At 32.7% G+C, this 20795-nt stretch overlaps 1 protein-coding gene across 6 annotated transcripts in view; it reads right to left on the bottom strand.

The window, feature by feature from the left end:
• Positions 1-20795, bottom strand: part of LOC118181608 (6-phosphofructo-2-kinase/fructose-2,6-bisphosphatase-like) — a 144295-nt gene that overhangs the window by 38011 nt on the left and 85489 nt on the right. For all 6 annotated transcript variants that reach the window (XM_085817298.1, XM_085817315.1, XM_085817293.1 and 3 more), the window contains exons 9-10: positions 11053-11199; positions 8582-8686 (exon numbers count right to left, since the gene is read on the bottom strand). In XM_085817298.1, the coding sequence (XP_085673424.1) occupies positions 8582-8686; positions 11053-11199 (252 nt within the window). The remainder of the gene's footprint in view (positions 1-8581; positions 8687-11052; positions 11200-20795) is intronic.

Here is a 20795-nt window from a genome sequence, read left to right as displayed (position 1 = left end):
AGTCTTGAATAGTCTTGCCACTGTTCAAGAAATTTAACATAGATTTTAAAACTGCTACTTTATATTTGCATTTCAGCAGGTACACTATTCCCATATCCATAGGCTGAATGATAGACATACAAATTGAAGGGAAGAATAATACGGATACATTATCTTTCACTAAAACTTTAAGTGAAGTATGCGCTGAATAGTTATCAACAATCATGACTATTTTTGAGTCATCAGGTAAACCAACCGAATTCAAATGTCATCGAGCCTCGGGTATAAAATTATTTTCAAACCAATCATTTATCAACACTTGTGTCATCCATGCTCTTTTATTTGTGCGATATATAACACGGAAAATCGTTACTCCTTTAAATGCTCGAGGTCGTGCATGTTTTCCGATTTCGAAAAGTTTGCACTTGTGCATTCCTGCAGCATTTGCCAACGCTAAAATTGTTAGTCTCGCTTTGGAAACTTTTGACACCAGTTGGAGCCTTTTCTGTAGAGGTTCCCAAGATATTTCATGGTACATATTGCCAGAAAAAGACCAGTTTCATCAGCATTATAAATTTGTTCTGGAGATAATCGTTCACTAGTAATGAATTCAATGAATTCATCTGCAAATTGTTCAGCAGCTTCAGTATCAGCTGAAGATTTTTCACCTGAAATTTTTTAATTGTCTTATACCATGGCGATTTTTAAATTTGGTTAACCAACTTGTCGAATATGTGCACTCTCTGTTTAAGTTCATGTCTTCATGAAATATTTTGGCTTGAGCCATTACCATTGGTCTCGTCAATGGCACGCCCTCATTGCGATGCTGTCCGACGCATTCAATCATCACTTTGTCATGATCGTTACTTTTAGCATAACGAACACTTTTTCTGTCATTCATTGCAAGTGGGGTTTCAGAATCCACAAAAAATTCAAAAAGTTCCTTTTTCTTTTTCCTTATGTCATATACAGTTGACTTTCCAATGTTATACTCCTCATGTAATTTTGAGATGGATATTCCTTTATCCATTTTTAGCAGCAATTCCACTTTTTCTTTAATGGACATCGAAACATGCTTCTGCTTTGTAGATCCTTTTGGCAGCTCCAGAATCAGAAATTCTTGTTGACATAATCGAAAGTTCAAGCTTACTTTTATAAAATTGCTCTAACAGTCTGCAAAAAATAATAAGCCGGATCCAATTAGAAGATTAAAGAACAACGCAATCTGCAACATTAAGCGAAATAGATAATTAGATAACTTTAGCTTAGCTTATACCGTTCTGATGCAAAAGCAAAGTTTAAAGTTGTAAAAGAACATTTAGCAGAAGTAGCAATAGAAGCTCCCTAAGCTTATATACTGTGCAGACATTGAAGACAAAAGTTTTAAACTTAACCAATTTATTAACAATATATATAAAAATAAAAACACAATGAATAAATTTAATCAATATCAGAAACTTAAAGAGTGTAACATAATCATTATCAAAAAATTATACTTAGTTGATCATTCATTAACACCAAGGGTTTTTCCTTTAAAGAATATTACACTATTAGACACAGTAAATATTTTACCTGATCTTTAAATACTGGCATTCAATACGCGAAAAACATATCACTGAACAGAAACTATGCGGTTATTATGAAACTCACTTCACTATCAATAAGTCCATGCTTTGAGGTCAAGAAGGCCCTTGAAAAATTAAACTAAATCCTTGATAGCACTTAAACCGGCAAAAAACCGCTCAATGTAGTTACACACGAGAAATCACAGCTTGGAAAAACATCGCTGCTAATTCTGGAAAAACGCTTATGTTGAAAATGCCGCCTTCATGAAAAACAGGATGCCGCCCACGACAGTTACTCACTGGAAATCACAGGTTGGAATCTATTGCTGCCGAATTGTAGAAACAGGATGCCGCCCACGGCTGTTGCTCACATCGTCGCCGCTTTTCAGGATCCAGAAAAGGTCATCTTTCGGAATGGAATCATGGCACTTATCGCTGGCTGGCATGCATCGCAATATCGTCTTCCAATGGGGGCTGGAACGGCACACCACGGAGCAATGAAACAGGAACCAGAAGGAATAAACCAGAGCAACGCCAGATACTTATACCTGAAGTAGACATGACGTCATCTCACGGCAATCAATCAGCTATCGGCACGACTCAGCTTTCCAGATGACATAACATCAAGTTTCGTTTTTGCATCTTAATTAGGCTGGAACAGTCCGTTCTTAATACAAACAGTAGCAGTGAAAAACGAAGTAGAAGTAATTACTATATCCCTTTAAAATAAGAATTAAACCTTATGTAAAAGTTAGAATTATTTCAAGGAGGAGAGATGATACAGAAAAAGGGTTACAATAGGTCATATTTTCCAACACACGCCCCGCCCCCCCCACATCATCATCTCCGACCTGAAATAAAAACCGAATGCCGGTATTTTTATAAAATTAAAAACAAGAATAAAATATAACAATACACAACTCCATTGAATTCAGAAAGTTTTAAGAAAAATTTCCTTTGGGGACATCTTACACCATTTTTCAAAATTTTACCATAATATGAAAGTCCAACATGTTACAAAGCAATACAAAGACATATGTATGATCACACATTCAATACATTTACCCAGGTCAATCACACAACATTCTATACTACACAATTTTACATTATCTAATACTCATCATAATATGACTTACAACATATTATTTTCAATGATACAGTCAAAAATTGAAGCATCTAAACAAAACTCTTAATTTAAAGTTAAATACACACAAAAAGAAATTTCGCAAGAAAATTGCTCCCCAAAATCTTATCAAGTTATGTTTAGTCAGCGGTTTTGTCATCGGATCAGCCAGATTATCTTTGCTTGCAACATATTTTAGATAAAAAATTTCCCTGTTCAATAGATCACGAATGAAGAATAGTTTTACATCTACATGTTTAGTCCTTGAGTTTTCAATGGGTGATTTTGTAAAATATATAGCAGCCATGTTATCCATAAACAATATAGGTTTTGAAACATAGTTACTTGCAATCTTAAACTGAATGCATTCATCCAAAATGTTTTTAAACCAAACTAATTCTTTTGCTGATTCAGTCACGGAGATAAATTCAGCCTCCATACTAGACAAACTCCCTCCCCTTTCTTTAAATATACGCCAAGATACAAGTGATTCTCCCAACAAAGCTATTTGTCCACCAATAGACACCATATCGCCTGCTTGAAGCAAAATCCGAATCTGAATATATATTGAGCTTCAGTTCCTCGCATACCAGTTTAAGTTTGTGATGTCTGGTATTGGAAACGTATCCTAAAAGTTTAAGTAATCCTTCCCAGTGAAACTTACCAGGATTGCTTTGAAACTGAGAAAATATATTAACAGCATAGGCTATATCCGGACGAGTACGATTGCAAAGAAACGAGAGGCATCCTAAAACGTTTCTATAAGGATAATTCATCATCTCAGTCATTTCTTCTTGTCTACTGGGACTTTGAGTATTTCACACCTTTAACTATTGGAAGGGAAGTAATTTGTATTTTAATAGACTTGAATCGATCAACTACCACTTCTATATATATAATTGCTGATGAATTGACACTATTGTTCTCATATTCAAATTCCACACCCAAGAGCTTTTTTGTTTTACCCAAAATTTTCAAATCAAAATGTGAATTCAGGACTTTCAATATCCTTTTAGGCTGAACTTCACTTTTTCCAAACACAACAATATCATCAACATAAACCAACAGAATGACAAAATCTTTAAAACGATAGACACAATTACACCACTCAAACTTGGTAAACCCTAGGTTACATAGTGTTCTATCCAACTCGCAGTACCATAATCGCCCACTCTGATGCACACCATACAAGGCTCTATCTAAACGACACACAAAAGTTTCATCTCGCTCTACAAAACCCTGAGGTTGAGACAAGTAAATTTCCTCAGATAAAGGAGCATAGAAATAGGCACTTTTTACGTCGCACTGTATGTTTGCCCATCCAAGGTGTGCAACTAAGAGAGAAAAAAAGCCTTATTACTGAAAAGTTGACTACAGGTGAGTAGGTTTCATCATAGGGTATCGTATTTAATTTGCCAATAACCCTGAGCCACCAAACGAGCTTTAAAATGAGCAATGTTTCCAAATTCATCACTTTTAATGTTGAAACTCTACCTGCAACCTAGTGGAGTCTTGTCTTTAGGAAGTGGAACAAGGTGCCATACCTTATGCTTTCGCATGTTGGCCATTTCCTCTTCCATCATTTCTATCCATTTTTCCTTTTCTGTGGATTTCATTGCCTGGTTATAAGTGTTTGGAAGTGAAACCTCTAGTCAGCTGTCTTGGGTATATGACGTTGAAAGAGTGCCAGTTGGGTCGATTTCACCACTATAAGTATTGCTTCCCTTGAAATCAAACAAGGTAGGATCATACTGAATATTATGCTCAGTGCAATACTTTTCTACATCATTTGGTGATCGTAGTCTTTGATTAGATGACCTCTTCTCAAAATAGCACACATCCGTACGAGTGCCGTCTGGCCTTGGAACAGGTTTACGAAACTAAGTTACCTGTCTCAATGTAGATTCAGTGTCAGTAGTGTCAGTGTTGTTGCTAGGTATAGAAGAGGGTACACTGGTATCGATTCATTCCACTATTTCAGGAAAATAGCCAACTGGAGTATCAGTAGATTGGAACTCGACCCTCTCTTCAGATTCCAAATCAGGAAGGGTGCCCAGTGCAGCTCCACTGCAACTTCTCTGCATTGCAATTCACTCTTTAAAAGTAGCATTTAGGATTTCTACTACCTTTTGTTCATTTTCCAACCAAATCTTGTACCCTTTTGTTCGTACACTGTATCCAATCAATCGGCCCTTTATTGCCTTTGGATAAAGCTTAGAATTTCTTTTAGCCTTTGGAATTCCCATGTAGGCAATCGTTCTAAATGCCTTAAGGTGACGCACTGATGGTTTCCGTTTAGTATACAATTCGAATGGGGTTCTATTTTGGCCTTTATGACAAATTCTATTAAATGAATATGCAAAATACATCACTGCATCTGACCAAAATTCAGGACTCATTCCACTATCACAGAGTATATATATCGGTAAATTCATGCTTTACTCCATTTCTATTACAATATGACCTGAATTGTTCATTGCCATATTCTCGTCCATTGTCAGTTCCAAAGTATTTCAACTTAAGGTTCAAACATCTTTCAGCACGTGCTATATGCCTTTCAAATACTTCAAACACCTGACTTTTTTCGTTATGTGAGTACACTACCACATAACAAGAATATTCGTCAATAAAGGAAACGAAATAACGTTCACTATTCCTACCTGGAATGTTAATAGGTCCCCATACATCAGAAAAAACCCTTTCAAGTGGTCTCTTCACTTGAATACCTTCTAAAGGTCTATAGAAGATTTGTCTTTGCTTATTGATTTGGCAATGTTCACAAAACAAATTAGGCGAGTTCTTTAACACAGGAAGACCTCAAACTGAATGTCTCTTACTAGTCCTGACAATAGCACCATAATTTATATGACGAAACCGACCATGCCATAATTCACTATTGTTATGCTGAACTATGGATGCCTCAAATTTCACAGATTTGTCCCCCCTTTTCACTATTTTTGGGAATACATGATAGTTACTTTCTATCAACTTAGCCTTGAAAATAGTTTCGTTTTCATCATTAGTAATTTTAATTTGCCCATTTTTACCATAAAATCTTGCTCCATTGATATTCACCTTAGGTCCAGATATTAAATTTCGTCTCAGTTCAGGTGAGTATAAAACATCTTTAAACAAAATAATTTTATCCCCAAATTTCATTTTAACAGTACCTTTCCCATGAATTGGAAAAGTTGCCCCATCAACAGCTACTAGCATATTCTCATTCTTCACAAGAGAAAAAGTATCGTACAATTCATGATTTTTACAAAAATGATGATATGCAGCAGTATCAAAAATCCAACTATCATCATTTTCCTCCAAGTTGTTAGAATTAGCTTGAGCTATGAAAAGGGACTGAGCATGGGAATTATTTTTACCTTTACACAACTTGGGTTTATTCTTACACTTATGGGATGTTTTATTACTACTAGATACAGCTGAGGAAACAGAAGAAGCAGGTGAGGGTGATCTGGAAAAATTACCCTTCATTATACAGTACTTTTGAATATGACCTGGACATCCACATTTATAACACTTGAACCCTTTAATCTGCTTAAATTTGGGTTCAAAGTGAGTACTTTGAACTTCTATAGTCTTGTTAGAATTTTCCCTATCTATCTCCCTTAAATTAAGACGTGTTTCTTCTGCAAGTATTTCCAGTTCAACATTTTTAAATATGAACTTTTCATCTGACCACCTCGAAACGTTCTGAACTACCTGATCATATTTTTCTGGAAGAAACCTAAGAAACTGAAAACATATATATACATCTCTTACAGCCTGATTAATACCAGCCAATTGTTCAGTTATCAGTTTTAATCTAGAAGAAAAGAAACTAATACTTTCATTTGGCTTAATTTTACAATTTAAGAACTCTGAAAACAAGGACATGTGTCTAGATTGATAATCTGACTGAAAGAATTTGGCAAGCGTATTCCATGCAACTACCGGATCATCTATTTCACATATTAAGTTCCTATATTCAGGGCTTACATACATATAAATCAATGATAATGCCAAACGACTTCTATTTTGATAGTCGGCAACAATTTCTTTTGTAATTCCCTTAACATCATTTAAATCAGGACATTTTTCAATACCTTTAACCCAAAGCCAGGCATTTTTCTCATTTAAGACAAACTTCATGTCTTTAGACCATGTAAAGTAGTTATATGCATCAAGTTTAACAATATTGTGCTTAACATCAACAATAGCTATATTTGAATTTCAACAAAAACCGCCCCTCAGTCTCTTAAGTCCTAAATTAATTTTAAACTTTTAAAAGTCTGCACTAAAGATAACTCAGGGCTGGGCCCATAACCAAATGATGCAAAAGCAAAGTTTAAAGTTGTAAAAGAACATTTAGCAGAAGTAGCAATAGAAGTTCCCTAAGGTTATATACTGTGCAGACATTGAAGACAAAAGTTTTAAACTTAACCAATTTATTAACAATATATATATAAATAAAAACACAATGAATAAATTTAATCAATATCAGAAACTTAAAGAGTAACATAATCATTATCAAAAAATTACACTTAGTTGATCATTCATTAACACCAAGGGTTTTTCCTTTAAATAATATTACACTATTAAAGACACAGTAAATATTTTACCTGATCTTTAAATACTGGCATTCAATACGCGAAAAACATATCACTGAACAGAAACTACACGGTTATTATGAAATTCACTTCACTATCGATAAGTCCATGCTTTGTGGTCAAGAAGGCACCTGAAAAATTAAACTAAATCCTTGAGAGCACTTAAACTGGAAAAAAGCCGCTCAATGTAGTTACACACGAGAAATCACAGCTTGGAAAAATATCGCTGCTATAATTTTGGAAAAACACTTATGTTGAAAATGCCGCCTTCACGAAAAACAGGTTGCTGCCCACGGCAGTTACTCACTGTAAATCACAGGTTGGAATCTATTGCCGCCAAATCATAGAAACAGGATGCAGCCCACGGCTGTCGCTCACATCGTCGCCGCTTTTCAGGATCCAGAAAAAGGTCAGCTTTTGGAACGGAATCATGGCACTAATCGCTGGCTGGCATGCATCGCAATATCGTCTTCCAATGGGGGCTGGAACGGCACACCACGGCGCAAGGAAACAGGAACCAGAAGGGATAAACCAGAGCGACGCGAGATACTTATACCTGAAGTAGACATGACGTAATCTCACGGCAATCAATCAGCTATCAGCATGACTCAGCTTTCCAGATGATGTAACATCAAGTTTCGTTTCTGCATCTTAATTAGGCTGGAGCAGTCCATTCTTAATACAAACAGTGGCAGTGAAAAACGAAGCAGAAGTAATTACTATATCCCTTTAAAATAAGAGCTAAACCTTATGTAAAAGTTAGAATTATTTCAAGGAGGAGAGATGATGCAGAAAAAGGGTTACAATAGCTCATATTTTCCAACACGTTCATTATACATTCAACGTGAATGCGTAAACGTATTATGCGCATGCGTAAATGCATTATGGACGCCCGTATTAAAGACTTTGTACTAAACTAAAGAAATTGTTTAAAACAAAATTTTCCTGAAAATTTATTTTTACAGTTAAAGGTTAAATACACTTGCCACCTGAAACTGGTTTTGAATTTTGAACCCTTGTCTTTCTTGAATATTTGTCAGACATTTGAACTCCAACAATTAGTAAAACTTACGTATGCCAAATATTTATTACATTTAATTCTTATTAATGAAAAAATGAATATTTGCTGCATATTTATTTTACATTTTAAATATATAAATATGTCACTCAAAGCTAAATTTTAAATTCTCATTTTTTTTTAAAGTAGCGCTGGTCAGACATTTGAAATCCAAAAATATCCCAAGAGTGATTTATCTCTGTTGAGACATAACATTAATAAATAAAATTTAGATATAAACTATTATAGTTACTTCTCCTCTAGGATATCTATAATGAAATTTGTCCTGATCACGAGCAGCAAAGTCTTCTGGATACCTTTCCTGAATTTCTTCATAAGTCATTTCTTCACATATGCCCTTAGAAAACAGATATAATAATATTTATAAGACATACCAAGAACTATATATTACACAGTTTCAGGTTTGCAAATGTAACATTTCAGCACTGAATTATTTGCATAGTATCAACCATCTTATACCTTTGCAAATGGCCATGAAATTTCTTTTTATTATTCAGATTAACCTTAACATATAATATCAGCAAACTTTTTATGGAATGACTATTCATTCTTGAATAAAATAACAGAAGAAAAAACATTTTGAGGTTGTTAAAAATTTGATTCTGAGTCAAAAATAAACTGAACATTAAAAACATTATATAATACTTTATTAACATTAAGAAATACTTCTAATGTCCATACTATTTAATATTTCAAAACTAAAAACGGGCTAAAGTTATTTAATTACAATGAATAAACTTTTCCCATACGTGTTTTGAACATTTTAATTGAAGTCCAGTTTGCAATACCCCATTTTACAAATAGAAAGTTTTGCTTTCGAATTATTTTCCCAATAGTTAAAATTTCCATCTAAACTAAAGCCTATCATTTGCACTTTGATAAATCTTTCCTCACCTTATTTAATTTCTAGTTTGGTGTTATAAATATCATAGTTACCAAACTTGAAATCTGAAAAACTAGGAGATTTTTGTGAGAAATTTAGGAGGTTTCCATGTTGCACGGCAATGCCATTTCAAAGGAGCTCCAAACTGACTTAAATTCTCTTTATAATGCATAATTGAGGTTACTGGACTATTTGTAATACAACTTTAATGTAAAATACACTAGTATTTAATTACATATTTTAAATTTTATACTCTTTGGCCAATTTTATTTCGTAAATTTCTTACATTTTTACATTAAGGAAATTGACTAGGGGAAAAAAGCTTTTATTTATTGAAGCACTTTTAAATGTGATGAAAATGCAATTAATAATTAGCACACATAATATTTATCTAGATTTAGATGCAAACATTTGCAGTAGATTTAAGAATATTCAGATAAAATGAAATTTAATAAAAAAAAGGTCAATAAAATGTAAAAAGCAAAAAATGCAGTTCTTTATAGCTGAAAAACACTTTCCTTAAATAAAGAACAAAAATTAAAAATCAGGAAACGTAATGAAAAACTAGGAGAATTGGCACCTCTGGAAAACTATTTTTTCATCAAAAATTCATAACTTAAAAATGCAAAATCAGAAAAGCTACAAAAAGTTACATTTAATTTCACCATAATAGGCAATTTATCATACACTCAGAATTCAATACATATCAACAAGATTAAAGCATCCTAAACAATTTAATACAAATAATATGATTAGAGTAATTTTTATCTTGTAGTAATTACTCCTTACTGCTATGGGCTTGCATTTGAAAGTTTACAATTTGAAACCTGTTTTATTAGTAGTCTTTGGATTAACTTAAATAAGTTAATGGCAGTAAAAGAACACAGAAGTTCTGTTACGTATTAATTTAATTAGCTGACAAACTTTATCATTAAAGAATATTTAAATGCATAATTTTATCAGATTTCTTCCTGAACATTTGCTGCAAATGAAGCAAACTGTCTCATGAAAAATTCATGAACATTTTAAATCTTCATTTTTGAAGCATTTATTCAAGTCAACTCCTAAAAATTATTCAGTATGAGCCTTTTTATGTTTAGCATATGCATTAAACATACAATATCATAATTTGAAAAAGCTGCTGATAAATGGGTAAATGAAACTGTTATCATGGGTTGCTAAGTATGATGCATGAGGTTTCCAATTCTAAAGACTAAAAAAGTTTAATATTTTATGTTGTTATGTAACTGATATAACTGGTTATAAGCTAAAATAAATGAATTAAAATTTCTCAACCTTATGTCTAATAAATAATCACAGATATCTTGTAAAATGGTATCAGGAATAACCAGATGAAAACTGAATGCTATAGACTTTAACATCACAAACATGGCACTTTCAGACCATCAGATGAATTCTGACTTTTGGTTCTTTTAGGTTAAAAATTTTCAACATTCTTATAAAATAAATTGATTGCTAAAAATGACAAAGGAATAAATAAGCAAATTAATAGAAATAATTACATGATATTATGTATTATTATATAATTAAGTATGAACACCATATTTACTTCCACATTTCTCCCCTTTGTACCAATTCCCCTTAGTGTTTTCAGCATATTATTTAAGGTAACAATGTAAAATGCATTCATAAATACATATAATCTCTCCCCTCCTGTAACATAATATAGTATCTCTCCTGTGTTTCAAGTGGTAAAAGTAGGAAAAGGAGACAGGGCAAATTTGTAAATAAGATATATCAATCTTCAGTAATCTGTTAAGAGTACAAAATACATAAATAAAGTAAAACTTAAGACTTACAGCATCAATTTCATTCAAGGCTTTCCACCTTTCTTGAGGTGCTTCTATACCAGCAGCTGTCTGTATAGTTCGCTTCAATTGACTAGTCCAAACACGCAAACGAGGTATGTTCTGTTCTTGAATGAAACGTGCTAAAGCATGGGTGTACTGGAAACCATGAAAAGAGGAAGAAAAAAACAATTTTATATTGAAAGTAGAAGTTTAATCAACTTTTGAAACTATAAAAATTAAGCACACTTAAAATCAGTTAAATACTCCTCTTTAATAAATATTACTTAGCAGATATAGCGTCAGTATTAGATATTCCCTGTCCAAGGCTCAGGCTGTATCTGTGTCCTTTAAGAATTAAGGGGAAGACTATTTAATATTTGAGTAAATGGATATCTTGGTAATTTGGCGAGATATCAACAAGCTGGTAACAGTTTTGGTGACTAATTTTTGGTCACCAAATTTAGCAAAAAAAAAAAAAAAAAAATCACCGAAAGTTACGAAACTTGGCAACATTTTGTTTCAGTCTCTGTATCACCATAATAGGTATTGTAATTGAATAAATGTAATTGATCACTATATCAGCTGTAACTGTAATTCGACCCTCATGTTGCCTACCAGTCAGAAAGTACTAGAAATATCTCTGCAGCCAGGTGAGACTGAAGAGAGCATCTGTTCTCAGTTGTTGTTAGCTGTTAATTCAGCATGAATTCCGAATACTTATCTCCAGGTTAGCTTTCTCTTTAGATGCACTTTGCATTGCATTGTGTTTAACATTCTTAGTAGGTAACTACTGATAGTGATACTGTGAACAACACTGTATGAGTATTTCTGTGGAAAATTAAAGAACTCTGAAAAATTATTTTGATAAAATAAATTTTATAAACCTATCACTGGGCCTGTATGCATTTAATCTATACTGGTGTGCAAAACTTAAGCAACAGGTGTTCTTTTTGGCATAACTCCACGAGAAAACATCTGAGAGACATGAAATTCAGAATTAAGAGACAACATTTTATATTTAAAAGATGATGAAACATAATTGCTCTAAAAATTCATACAATGCATACAGTATGGAATCAAAGAAAAACAGGCTTTCTTGAACTCACAGTATCATTACACATGATTGTCTGTACAAGAGGAAGAACAACAAGCAGGATATTCCCTGCCCTTATTGCAATGGTTGCTTCAAACGGTCTCTCCATACTCAACAACAGATTGTCCAACAGATCTTGAGGTAAGAGTGCCCATTCCTTGATCAGCATCTGTTTCAGTAGCTGAGTGTTCCCCAGAAGATGTAATCATGTCACAAGCATCTCCCCAAAGCATCCCACACATGTTCTACGGGGTTCAAATCAGGGCAGCACGCTGGCCAATCCATTCGAGTCATATCTTTAGTTTTCAGTAGCTTCTGAACAGCAAGAGTCCAGTGTGGCCGTGCATTGTCATACATAAAAACGAAGTCTGCTCCAATGGTACCTCTGAACAGACGCACATGTGGAAGGATCACCTCCTGACGATAGCAATCTCCGGTCCGGTTACAGAACTTATGTCGAAAACGTGGAGCTCTGTCCGCCCGTTCAGCATAATGACTCTCCAGACGAGATCTTCAGAACACCGTAATTGTCTCTTTCCCTAATGTTACCGAGATTAAACGTGTCCCGACCTCTCTCCAAATCAATTTGTGTTGAGAATCGCTTCTGGCACTAAAACGATTTTCATCCATAAGGAGGATACGATTCCATTGATGAGATGCCCAGTTTTTGCGCTCCTTGTGTAAATGGTGATGCCGATGGCCAACTTTCAAAGGGATGCAGCGATCAGGATGGCAGGCGCATAGGCCACCTTTGTGAAGGTGTTTGGACACAGTAAACCATGACAATATGACAATTGTCGCCCATTGCTGTTCACAGTTGCTGAGCTGTTACGCTTGCTGACTGGTTTTGGGCTCTTTTCGTCTGCAGGACTATATATCGGTTATTTGCTGCAGTTGTTTTCCTGGGATGGCCACTACCAGCCTTTCTAATAGCTGTACCTGTGGTTTGGAAGGCTTTCTAAACGTGCGAAACACCCCTTTTGTTGATTCCACTCTTCAGCTACACTGGTCACACTTCGCCCCTACTCCAGATTTTCGATCATTCTTCCATGTATGAAGTCATCCAGATCATTTCTTTTAGCCATATTTCACAAAAGAACTACTCCTTTTACTTGCAGCGAATGTCTTTAATTGCATCTTCCTCCGTCCTTTTATGGTAATCTCGAGTTGAGTGCGCTGACCTTAAGTGTTTTGTGTACGCTCACGTAGCCTGTGATGTTTTTTTCTTGACATTTGCATACGCATGACCTTTCTACTGAATTGCGTGTTCATTGTACTGAACGCAAGAACCCCTTTTCTACAATTTTATGGCTATCTGATTAAATTTACATTGTTGCTTAAGTTTTGCACACCAGTGGATTACGAACCCATATGCACACAACAAAGCACATGTCCACTCAGATCTGATTATAGATTTGAAAGTGAACGTGCAAAATTAGCCTTAGATTTTAGTAGAAAATGCAACACTATTCACTATTCATCACAATGTAATGCATTATGTCAGAGCAAAGCAGAATGCTGCCATCCTTTCTAAATTAATGCCTCATGGAAGTTATTGCAAATTTACAAAGCAATCTTCCAACTGAACTAGAAAAGATAATTAAAATGCTTTAACATCTCGTGCGGCAAGCAACTAAAGACATTTTCTATGAATTATTGGTACCAGTGGGCTTTTGTAATGTTTTTACAATAAAGTTGGGTACACATGAGCACTAGATCAATGCCTGTATATTTCAACATTAAAACATGCATTACAGAAATGCATTCCAATGAATGCACTTCGCTGAACTTGTTATGCTACGATGAAAATACCACTCAACACCAGAGCTTCCAGCTATACATTGACATAAATCTGGGAAGCTGACTAATAGACACACTCTTTACAGCCTACAATTTCAGCAAGCATATTCATAAGCCTGCTCATATATTATCGAAAAGTTTATCTGCATAATTGAATTTCATTGCTGGGAGCACATCAATTTATTGCTCCTGTGTTCCCAGCCTAATTTGACCTTTTTTTATAGTAAATTCCCAAAAGGAACATTAATAAAATAGAACATGAAGAATTGTGTGCAGATAGTTTGTCAAATTGCTAGGATGAAGTTATCGATGATGATTCTAGCAATGACAATATTATGCATCATCCTAGGACTGTTATAATACAAAGAATTTCAACCAGTTATGTTATGTATCTTCTATATATTCAAAAAGTGAAAAAGGAAGCAATTCTATAAAAATATTTAATGCTTTTAATTAGATATACCAATTAAATGCAAATTTTAGATCAATCCGATTAAAAAAACTTTAAATATTTTCTTAAGAACTGCATCTATTGCTTTTAAATAGCTATTTGATAATTACAGACAAATTTAATATGAAAGAATAATATCTTACATTTTTCTGAATGGCAGCAGATATGAATGAAAAGCGAAAAGCAAGTAACGCAATTCTATAAAAATATTTAATGTTTTTAATTAGATATACCATGAATTAAATGCACTTTTATTACTGTAGAATGTGCTTTTTAAAAAAAAAAAAAAAAAGTTTCAAAAGTAAAAAAAAAAATACTACTCTTAAGAACTGAATCTCTCTTTTTTTAAATAGGTTAGTTTGTTCATCAGTAGCACACAGATTAAATCTGAAAGATGAGCAACTTTAAATTTCGCCAAATGGCAACAAGCTTAAATGAAAAGGGTTTGCCAATTAAAAAAAAGTACGCTGGACAAAAGTGCACACAGCAAAAGCCCACAAAAGTAACCTCACTGTGATAATTGCCAGTACAACAAATAGTTGCATGCATGAAAGTGCACATTGATAAAAGCCCACTTGAATAAAGGATTTGTTTTTAGCAACATAAGATGTACGACTTGTACTAAATGCAATATCTGAGTCTGACTTTTTATGTCTTAAAATTATGTCTGTTTATATTTTAACACTACTTAATTTGTAATGTTAACTTAAAAGTTTGTATAATCTGTCTATTTTTATGTTAATGTTAAATTACATAATGATTATTTAAACATATCAGAATTACTTGAAATAAGTGTCAGTCTTAAATATTAATATATTTGGCTGTCAGTATATTTGAATTACAAAATGTAACCAACAGCAATGTCTTGCAATTAAATTTCTGTCAGAAAATAAATATGAATTTGAAATTTTGTAAACAATGTAAAGCAGGACTTAGTTACTCTAACTAAAAAAAAAACACTCCCTTTACTTTATTATTATTGTTAAATCAAATTAGATCCCTGTATCAAACAAGCGAGTAGAAATCATGAATTTACATTCCCAAAAATTCCTTTCATTTTAAAAAGAAATTTTCTTTTTATCTTGGATATTTTTATTTCATATCTTAATAAAACAGACAGGTTATAAGCTTGTGCAAAAGTGTAAATTTGCCAGTGGACATCCAGCATGTGGCACCCACACTTAATTTTCGAATTCCTATGCCGAAAGTGTTTCCAAAAAACTAAGGTGGCACAAAATGATTTTCTTGGTTTCCCGGGTGTTCATGTGAATATTGCAAGCATCGTATAAAATCCAAGAGCACTTAATTTATGTATTTAATGGCTGAATAATCAGTCCACTCCCACTGAGAATGAGTATTTCCCTCTCCCCATAATGGCAACTAGAATAATGGTTGATAAGAGTATTGTAGTCGTGACAGCCATTTAGAATGGCTCGCTATTTTGTATCACTTTTTTTTTTTTTTGGCATTGCTGAATTCATATTTAGAATCAGTGTCATAAATGAAAGCAAAGGAAATACAGTCCCTGTGTCGTGCGAGTTATTTAGTGAACCAGCTGCAGCGAAACAAGTTTCATGTGTCACTAGGGCTACATTTGTTTACAGTATAGTTAATTTTCCCTAGCTAACAATCAGTGTTAACGAAATTCTGGTTTCATTGAAAACTCACAATTAATAATGTTTACACCACCTTTATACCCATAACTCATAAATGATCAATGTCAGAAACTTAGCTTTTCCAGCCAGCACTGGATTTGCCTTTTTAGAATTTTTACCTGCTTTCAGGATAATTTGAGGTAAGTGATTATACATTCTTTCAAATAAATTCATTCATTTAGAATGTACTTTTAATTATTTGGTAAGAATCAGAAAGATTGTTTACTGAAAAAGCTGTTTTTAAAGTAATGCAATTAAAAAAGCACTCATAGCATTAATATAATCCTCAAACACAAAACATGTTCTATCTAAAGAGTTTTCAACATTGGTTTAAATTTCTGGAAAGTAATTCTGGTATTAGTTGAAAACAATTAACATTAAAAAAAACTTTGAAGCAGCTCAGAGTTCAACATAGCAACAATTTTAGGAAAGAAGTACACAGTTTATGAGATTTGATTAATATTATATAAAAAGTAATTTTTTAATTACTAAATTAGGAAGTTTATATTTATTGTAAAAATTAATGTTATTTATTGTTACATTCAAACACTAATATGCATATTATTGTTTGAATTGTAAAAAAGAATGGATTTTAATACAGTACAGAGTCCGAGATCCGGACATCCAATATCCTGACCTTAAAGCCAACAACAAATTTTTTTTAGGAATTTTGTTTTATGCTTTATGAATGCGCATTTGATTTTTATGAGAATACAATAAACAAAACACCTTATCATTGAGGAAAACCATTTTAGCATGAATTTGTGTGGTCAATAATTTGGCTCCGTAGCTGCCTTTCTGCTTGGCATACCTCTCAAACCAAAACATTCCACATAGAAACATCGTTAATTTATAACTACTAATATTTTTATCCCGACACCAACTTTGCAAATGATTGTTTATTATATTTTACTTTCCTCACAGTATGTTCATCAACAAATGACAACTTGAGTAATGACTCATGATAATAAAACAAATTCAAAATTTGGGCTTCCAGATGCCCGTATTCAGTGGAGGATTATGTTATTCAAAATTTTATTGCTCTAGGTACCATTGTTTTATCAAAATGCAAGAAACATATTTACATTTACGTAGATTCTTCATTATTTAATTTTTTTAAATATAATACAGGGCTGTAAATATTTAGTGGCAACAGTTTGAAAAGTGAATCAATGTAAAATGCAAAAACAAAATTAATAGTCCTTCTGGGCTTATTCCTTTTGGGCTAATAACTAATGATTAAAATAATTAGCATTTAATAAAATGTTAATAGATAAACTGAAATTTAATAAGTGATTTTTAATATGATTTTATTAATAAAAATAAAATTTTCGAGATCAAATTTCTACTGAAATTGTTGTTCAATTACATAAAAAAAAATGCTGAAGCCTTCTTGTTTAGGGCTCCGCTGCGCGCCGACAAGAATTACGATTTATCTCCAAAACAGAGAAATACTGGAGCAATTTAAGCTCCGAGCCATATTATTTTCTCTTCCAAACTGTACATCCATCATTCAGCCTATGGACATTGGAATAGTGCACATGCTGAAATACAAATATAAAGTAGGATTTTAAAATCAAAGTTAAATTTTTTTTGAATAATGGAAAGACTATTTAAAATTTTTTTTAATATTTCAGCATAAAATCTGCTGTGTGGAGCATCGCAAGATCGTAGGAGGATATGCCTGCAGATACTTTAAAAAAATGCTTAGCATAATTTATGTCTAGCTACCATATTCATGGTGAGGATGATGAAAATGATAGCTGTGAATTCGAAGGCTTTCGGATATCACAAACCACAGGTGAAATTTTACAATTAATGGATTTTGTAAAGAAATGTGAACAAACGGTAATAAATGAAGATGATACAACAGAAGTTTTTCATTCTGATGACAATGCTCCAATCATCAATCAATTAATGGATGGTGAAATCTGTAGTATGGTTCTAGATCCAGGAAATACCACTACCAAGTGAAAAATATAAAAAGAGGTTCTTGAAAATGAAAAAATTTTGATTGACAAGTTAATTGGACTTCTCGACAGAGCAACTACAGGTCTTGAACAGTGGAACTTTGTAACTAAACAAGAAATTATGTCTGTCTATAGAGAATTGAAGAGAAATCATTAACATACAAAAAAGAAGCAACTTAAATAATTTACATTCAAAGAAAAGTTTCATAAAATAAATAAATATTAAGCTGCTTTTTTTGTGTGTGTGTGTGTGTAAATTTTGATACCCTTGAGAGATCATAAATGCTTCATTATTTCATAAATCACGATTTCAAATTTTTAGTTTCATAATTTCTACATGCCATCTTACTAGATTTACACTGATGATCTAATATCCGGGAAAATCCCAAATCCAGAATTGCCGATGTCCCAACGAGTCCGGATTTCGGACTTTGTACTGTATTTCTATTTATGATATCTACATGAGTAATAGTTTGTTTTGACCTATAAGTTATGGTTATAAATGCTGATAATTCAATTATACGCAATCTGAAATTACAGTAACCATAAAAGACCAAGAACAAATAAACATTACTATTTCTTTATAATTTTAGATCTCACCAGTAGTTGAGACAGTTGAATACTGGTAGATCAACCTGGCACAAACTGGCTTTGAAAAACAAACAATATATTTACTTGAAGAATTTGCTTGAAAAACATCTTCAAATTGTAACAAATTATAAAAAAACTGAAGTATATATGTAATTTGGGGGAAAAAATTAGTGTATCGAAAAGTAGCTATGCTTAAAGGAATTCCTACAAATCTGCAAATAGTTTAATATTCAAAAAATTGTGACCTGAAAAAAAAAATTATACAGTTGTCACAAAAATCAGAATGAAAAGAGTTGCATTCTGTAAAAGTAAAGAAATGATGATCTTTATTGCAAGTTCAAAAATTAGGATCTTAATTTAACCATTTGTTAACCAAGGATGTAAATCTTATCATTAATTTACCAAATGTGTTTATTAATCATAAACAATAATGAGTGCAAGATTAGCTTTAATTTATGATGGAACATGTGTAAAAGCAATATTCTTAAAATTCAGAAACTAAACTTTATCCCTACTAAGTGTTCTATTTCAAGTTTTTATCCTAAAACTTTACAAATAAACTATAATAATTTATTCTGTTCTTTACTTAAATAACAACTCCCTCATTTTTTAAAAGTGAAGAAAACATCTTTTTGAATACTGAAACGTTTGAAACAATGGATATAGTTTGTCTAACCAACATACCATTAAAAATAGCTTTTGAGGAAGTCAACAATGATATTTCGTTTCCACACACACAAAAAAAATATAACTAAAAAAATTCAGACTAATCATCATAAGTTTGTAGGTAACCATTTAATCAGAAAGCAGGAAAAGCTTATTTTTTATAACAAACAAATTAGTGAAAAAATATATACCATACATTCCAATGTAGATTGCATACTTTTAATAATAATAATAAATAAATAAAAAAAAAATACAATCAAAATTTATGGGTGCACATTATACAGAGAATGAGAAGTAATGCAAAGGATAAGTAAAGCACTTTAATAATACTGAAAAAAGCTGTGGTTTGTTGATTGGCAACAAGCTCTTTTGGGGGAAGAGGCAATTTTCACCTTTTACACAGTGAAAATCAACTATACCCGATTTCACGTAAATTTTCAAAAAAAATTAGTTTGATTATTTAATTATGTTTGCCTTTTTATAGACAACTACTTTAACACAAGATTTTCCATGAGATACTGACCTATATTAATGATGACACATGGAGCACAAAAAGTCATTTCATTGCTGGAACACAAAATCAAGATAAAATTGCCAGCATTAAAAAATCCCTGGCAGAAGGATTTTGTTGTACGATTAAGGCAGATAACAAGTATCTGAATGCATACGATGCAGAAGCTAACATTTGAACTACCTTACCACAGAAAAATGCACACAACTTACAGTTATCTCACAAAGAAACAGTCAAAACCTTCTGTAAAAGAAACCCTCAAAACCAAGAATTTTATTTCTTATCAGGGAAATGTACACTGAACAGGAAAGCTTTGGTCTCCTCCTACTTTGAAGGTTGCAGGATTCAGGAATTATCAATGGATAATGTTTGATAATGGTGGCTGGCTTAACTACGATCATTTTAGATTAGAAATTTTACTAGTATTAACAACATTATACAGTAATACCCTTATTATTCACATATTAATTTCAACACTAATCACAGATACTAAAATATCATTAAATGTGATATTAATGTAATATATATAAATATGGTTTAGCTTCATCAATAAATCATGCACAGTGAGACACTGCCTATATTAAATGAAGTATACAGAATACTACATTGCACTCTAAATAAAATATTGCAAAAGCTATATTGAACATACTGGAAATGTACACTTTCTCTCATGTTATACATAGCAAAGCATAAGGTTCTGATATCTCATATTAGAAAAAAAATGAAATAAAAAAACATGTGTGACATGGACATACTCAGATGATCCTGCAAGGTCAAAGAGAAAAACTCTAGTCCTGTTCTCCCTTAAAATGAAAGCGTGGCTAATTTTCCCTATTTGCGAGTAATGTGCTCATTGCATCAGGAGGAAGTGTAACACATTGTTCAATAAGTCCCGGGACTAACCAACAGATGGCGTTGGTAACTTGACTTTGTTGTTCGAAAGAACTAACCTTCAAATGGCACACGTCCGATTTTCAGCAATGCTACTGTGTTGAAAGTAATACTACTTGTGCAA

This window comes from Stegodyphus dumicola, chromosome 1 (assembly GCF_044657685.1).
Source record: "Stegodyphus dumicola isolate Sdum_Otavi_A_Nest chromosome 1, ASM4465768v1".
NCBI lineage: Eukaryota > Metazoa > Arthropoda > Arachnida > Araneae > Eresidae > Stegodyphus > Stegodyphus dumicola.
This window is presented reverse-complemented; position numbering and strand designations above follow the sequence as displayed.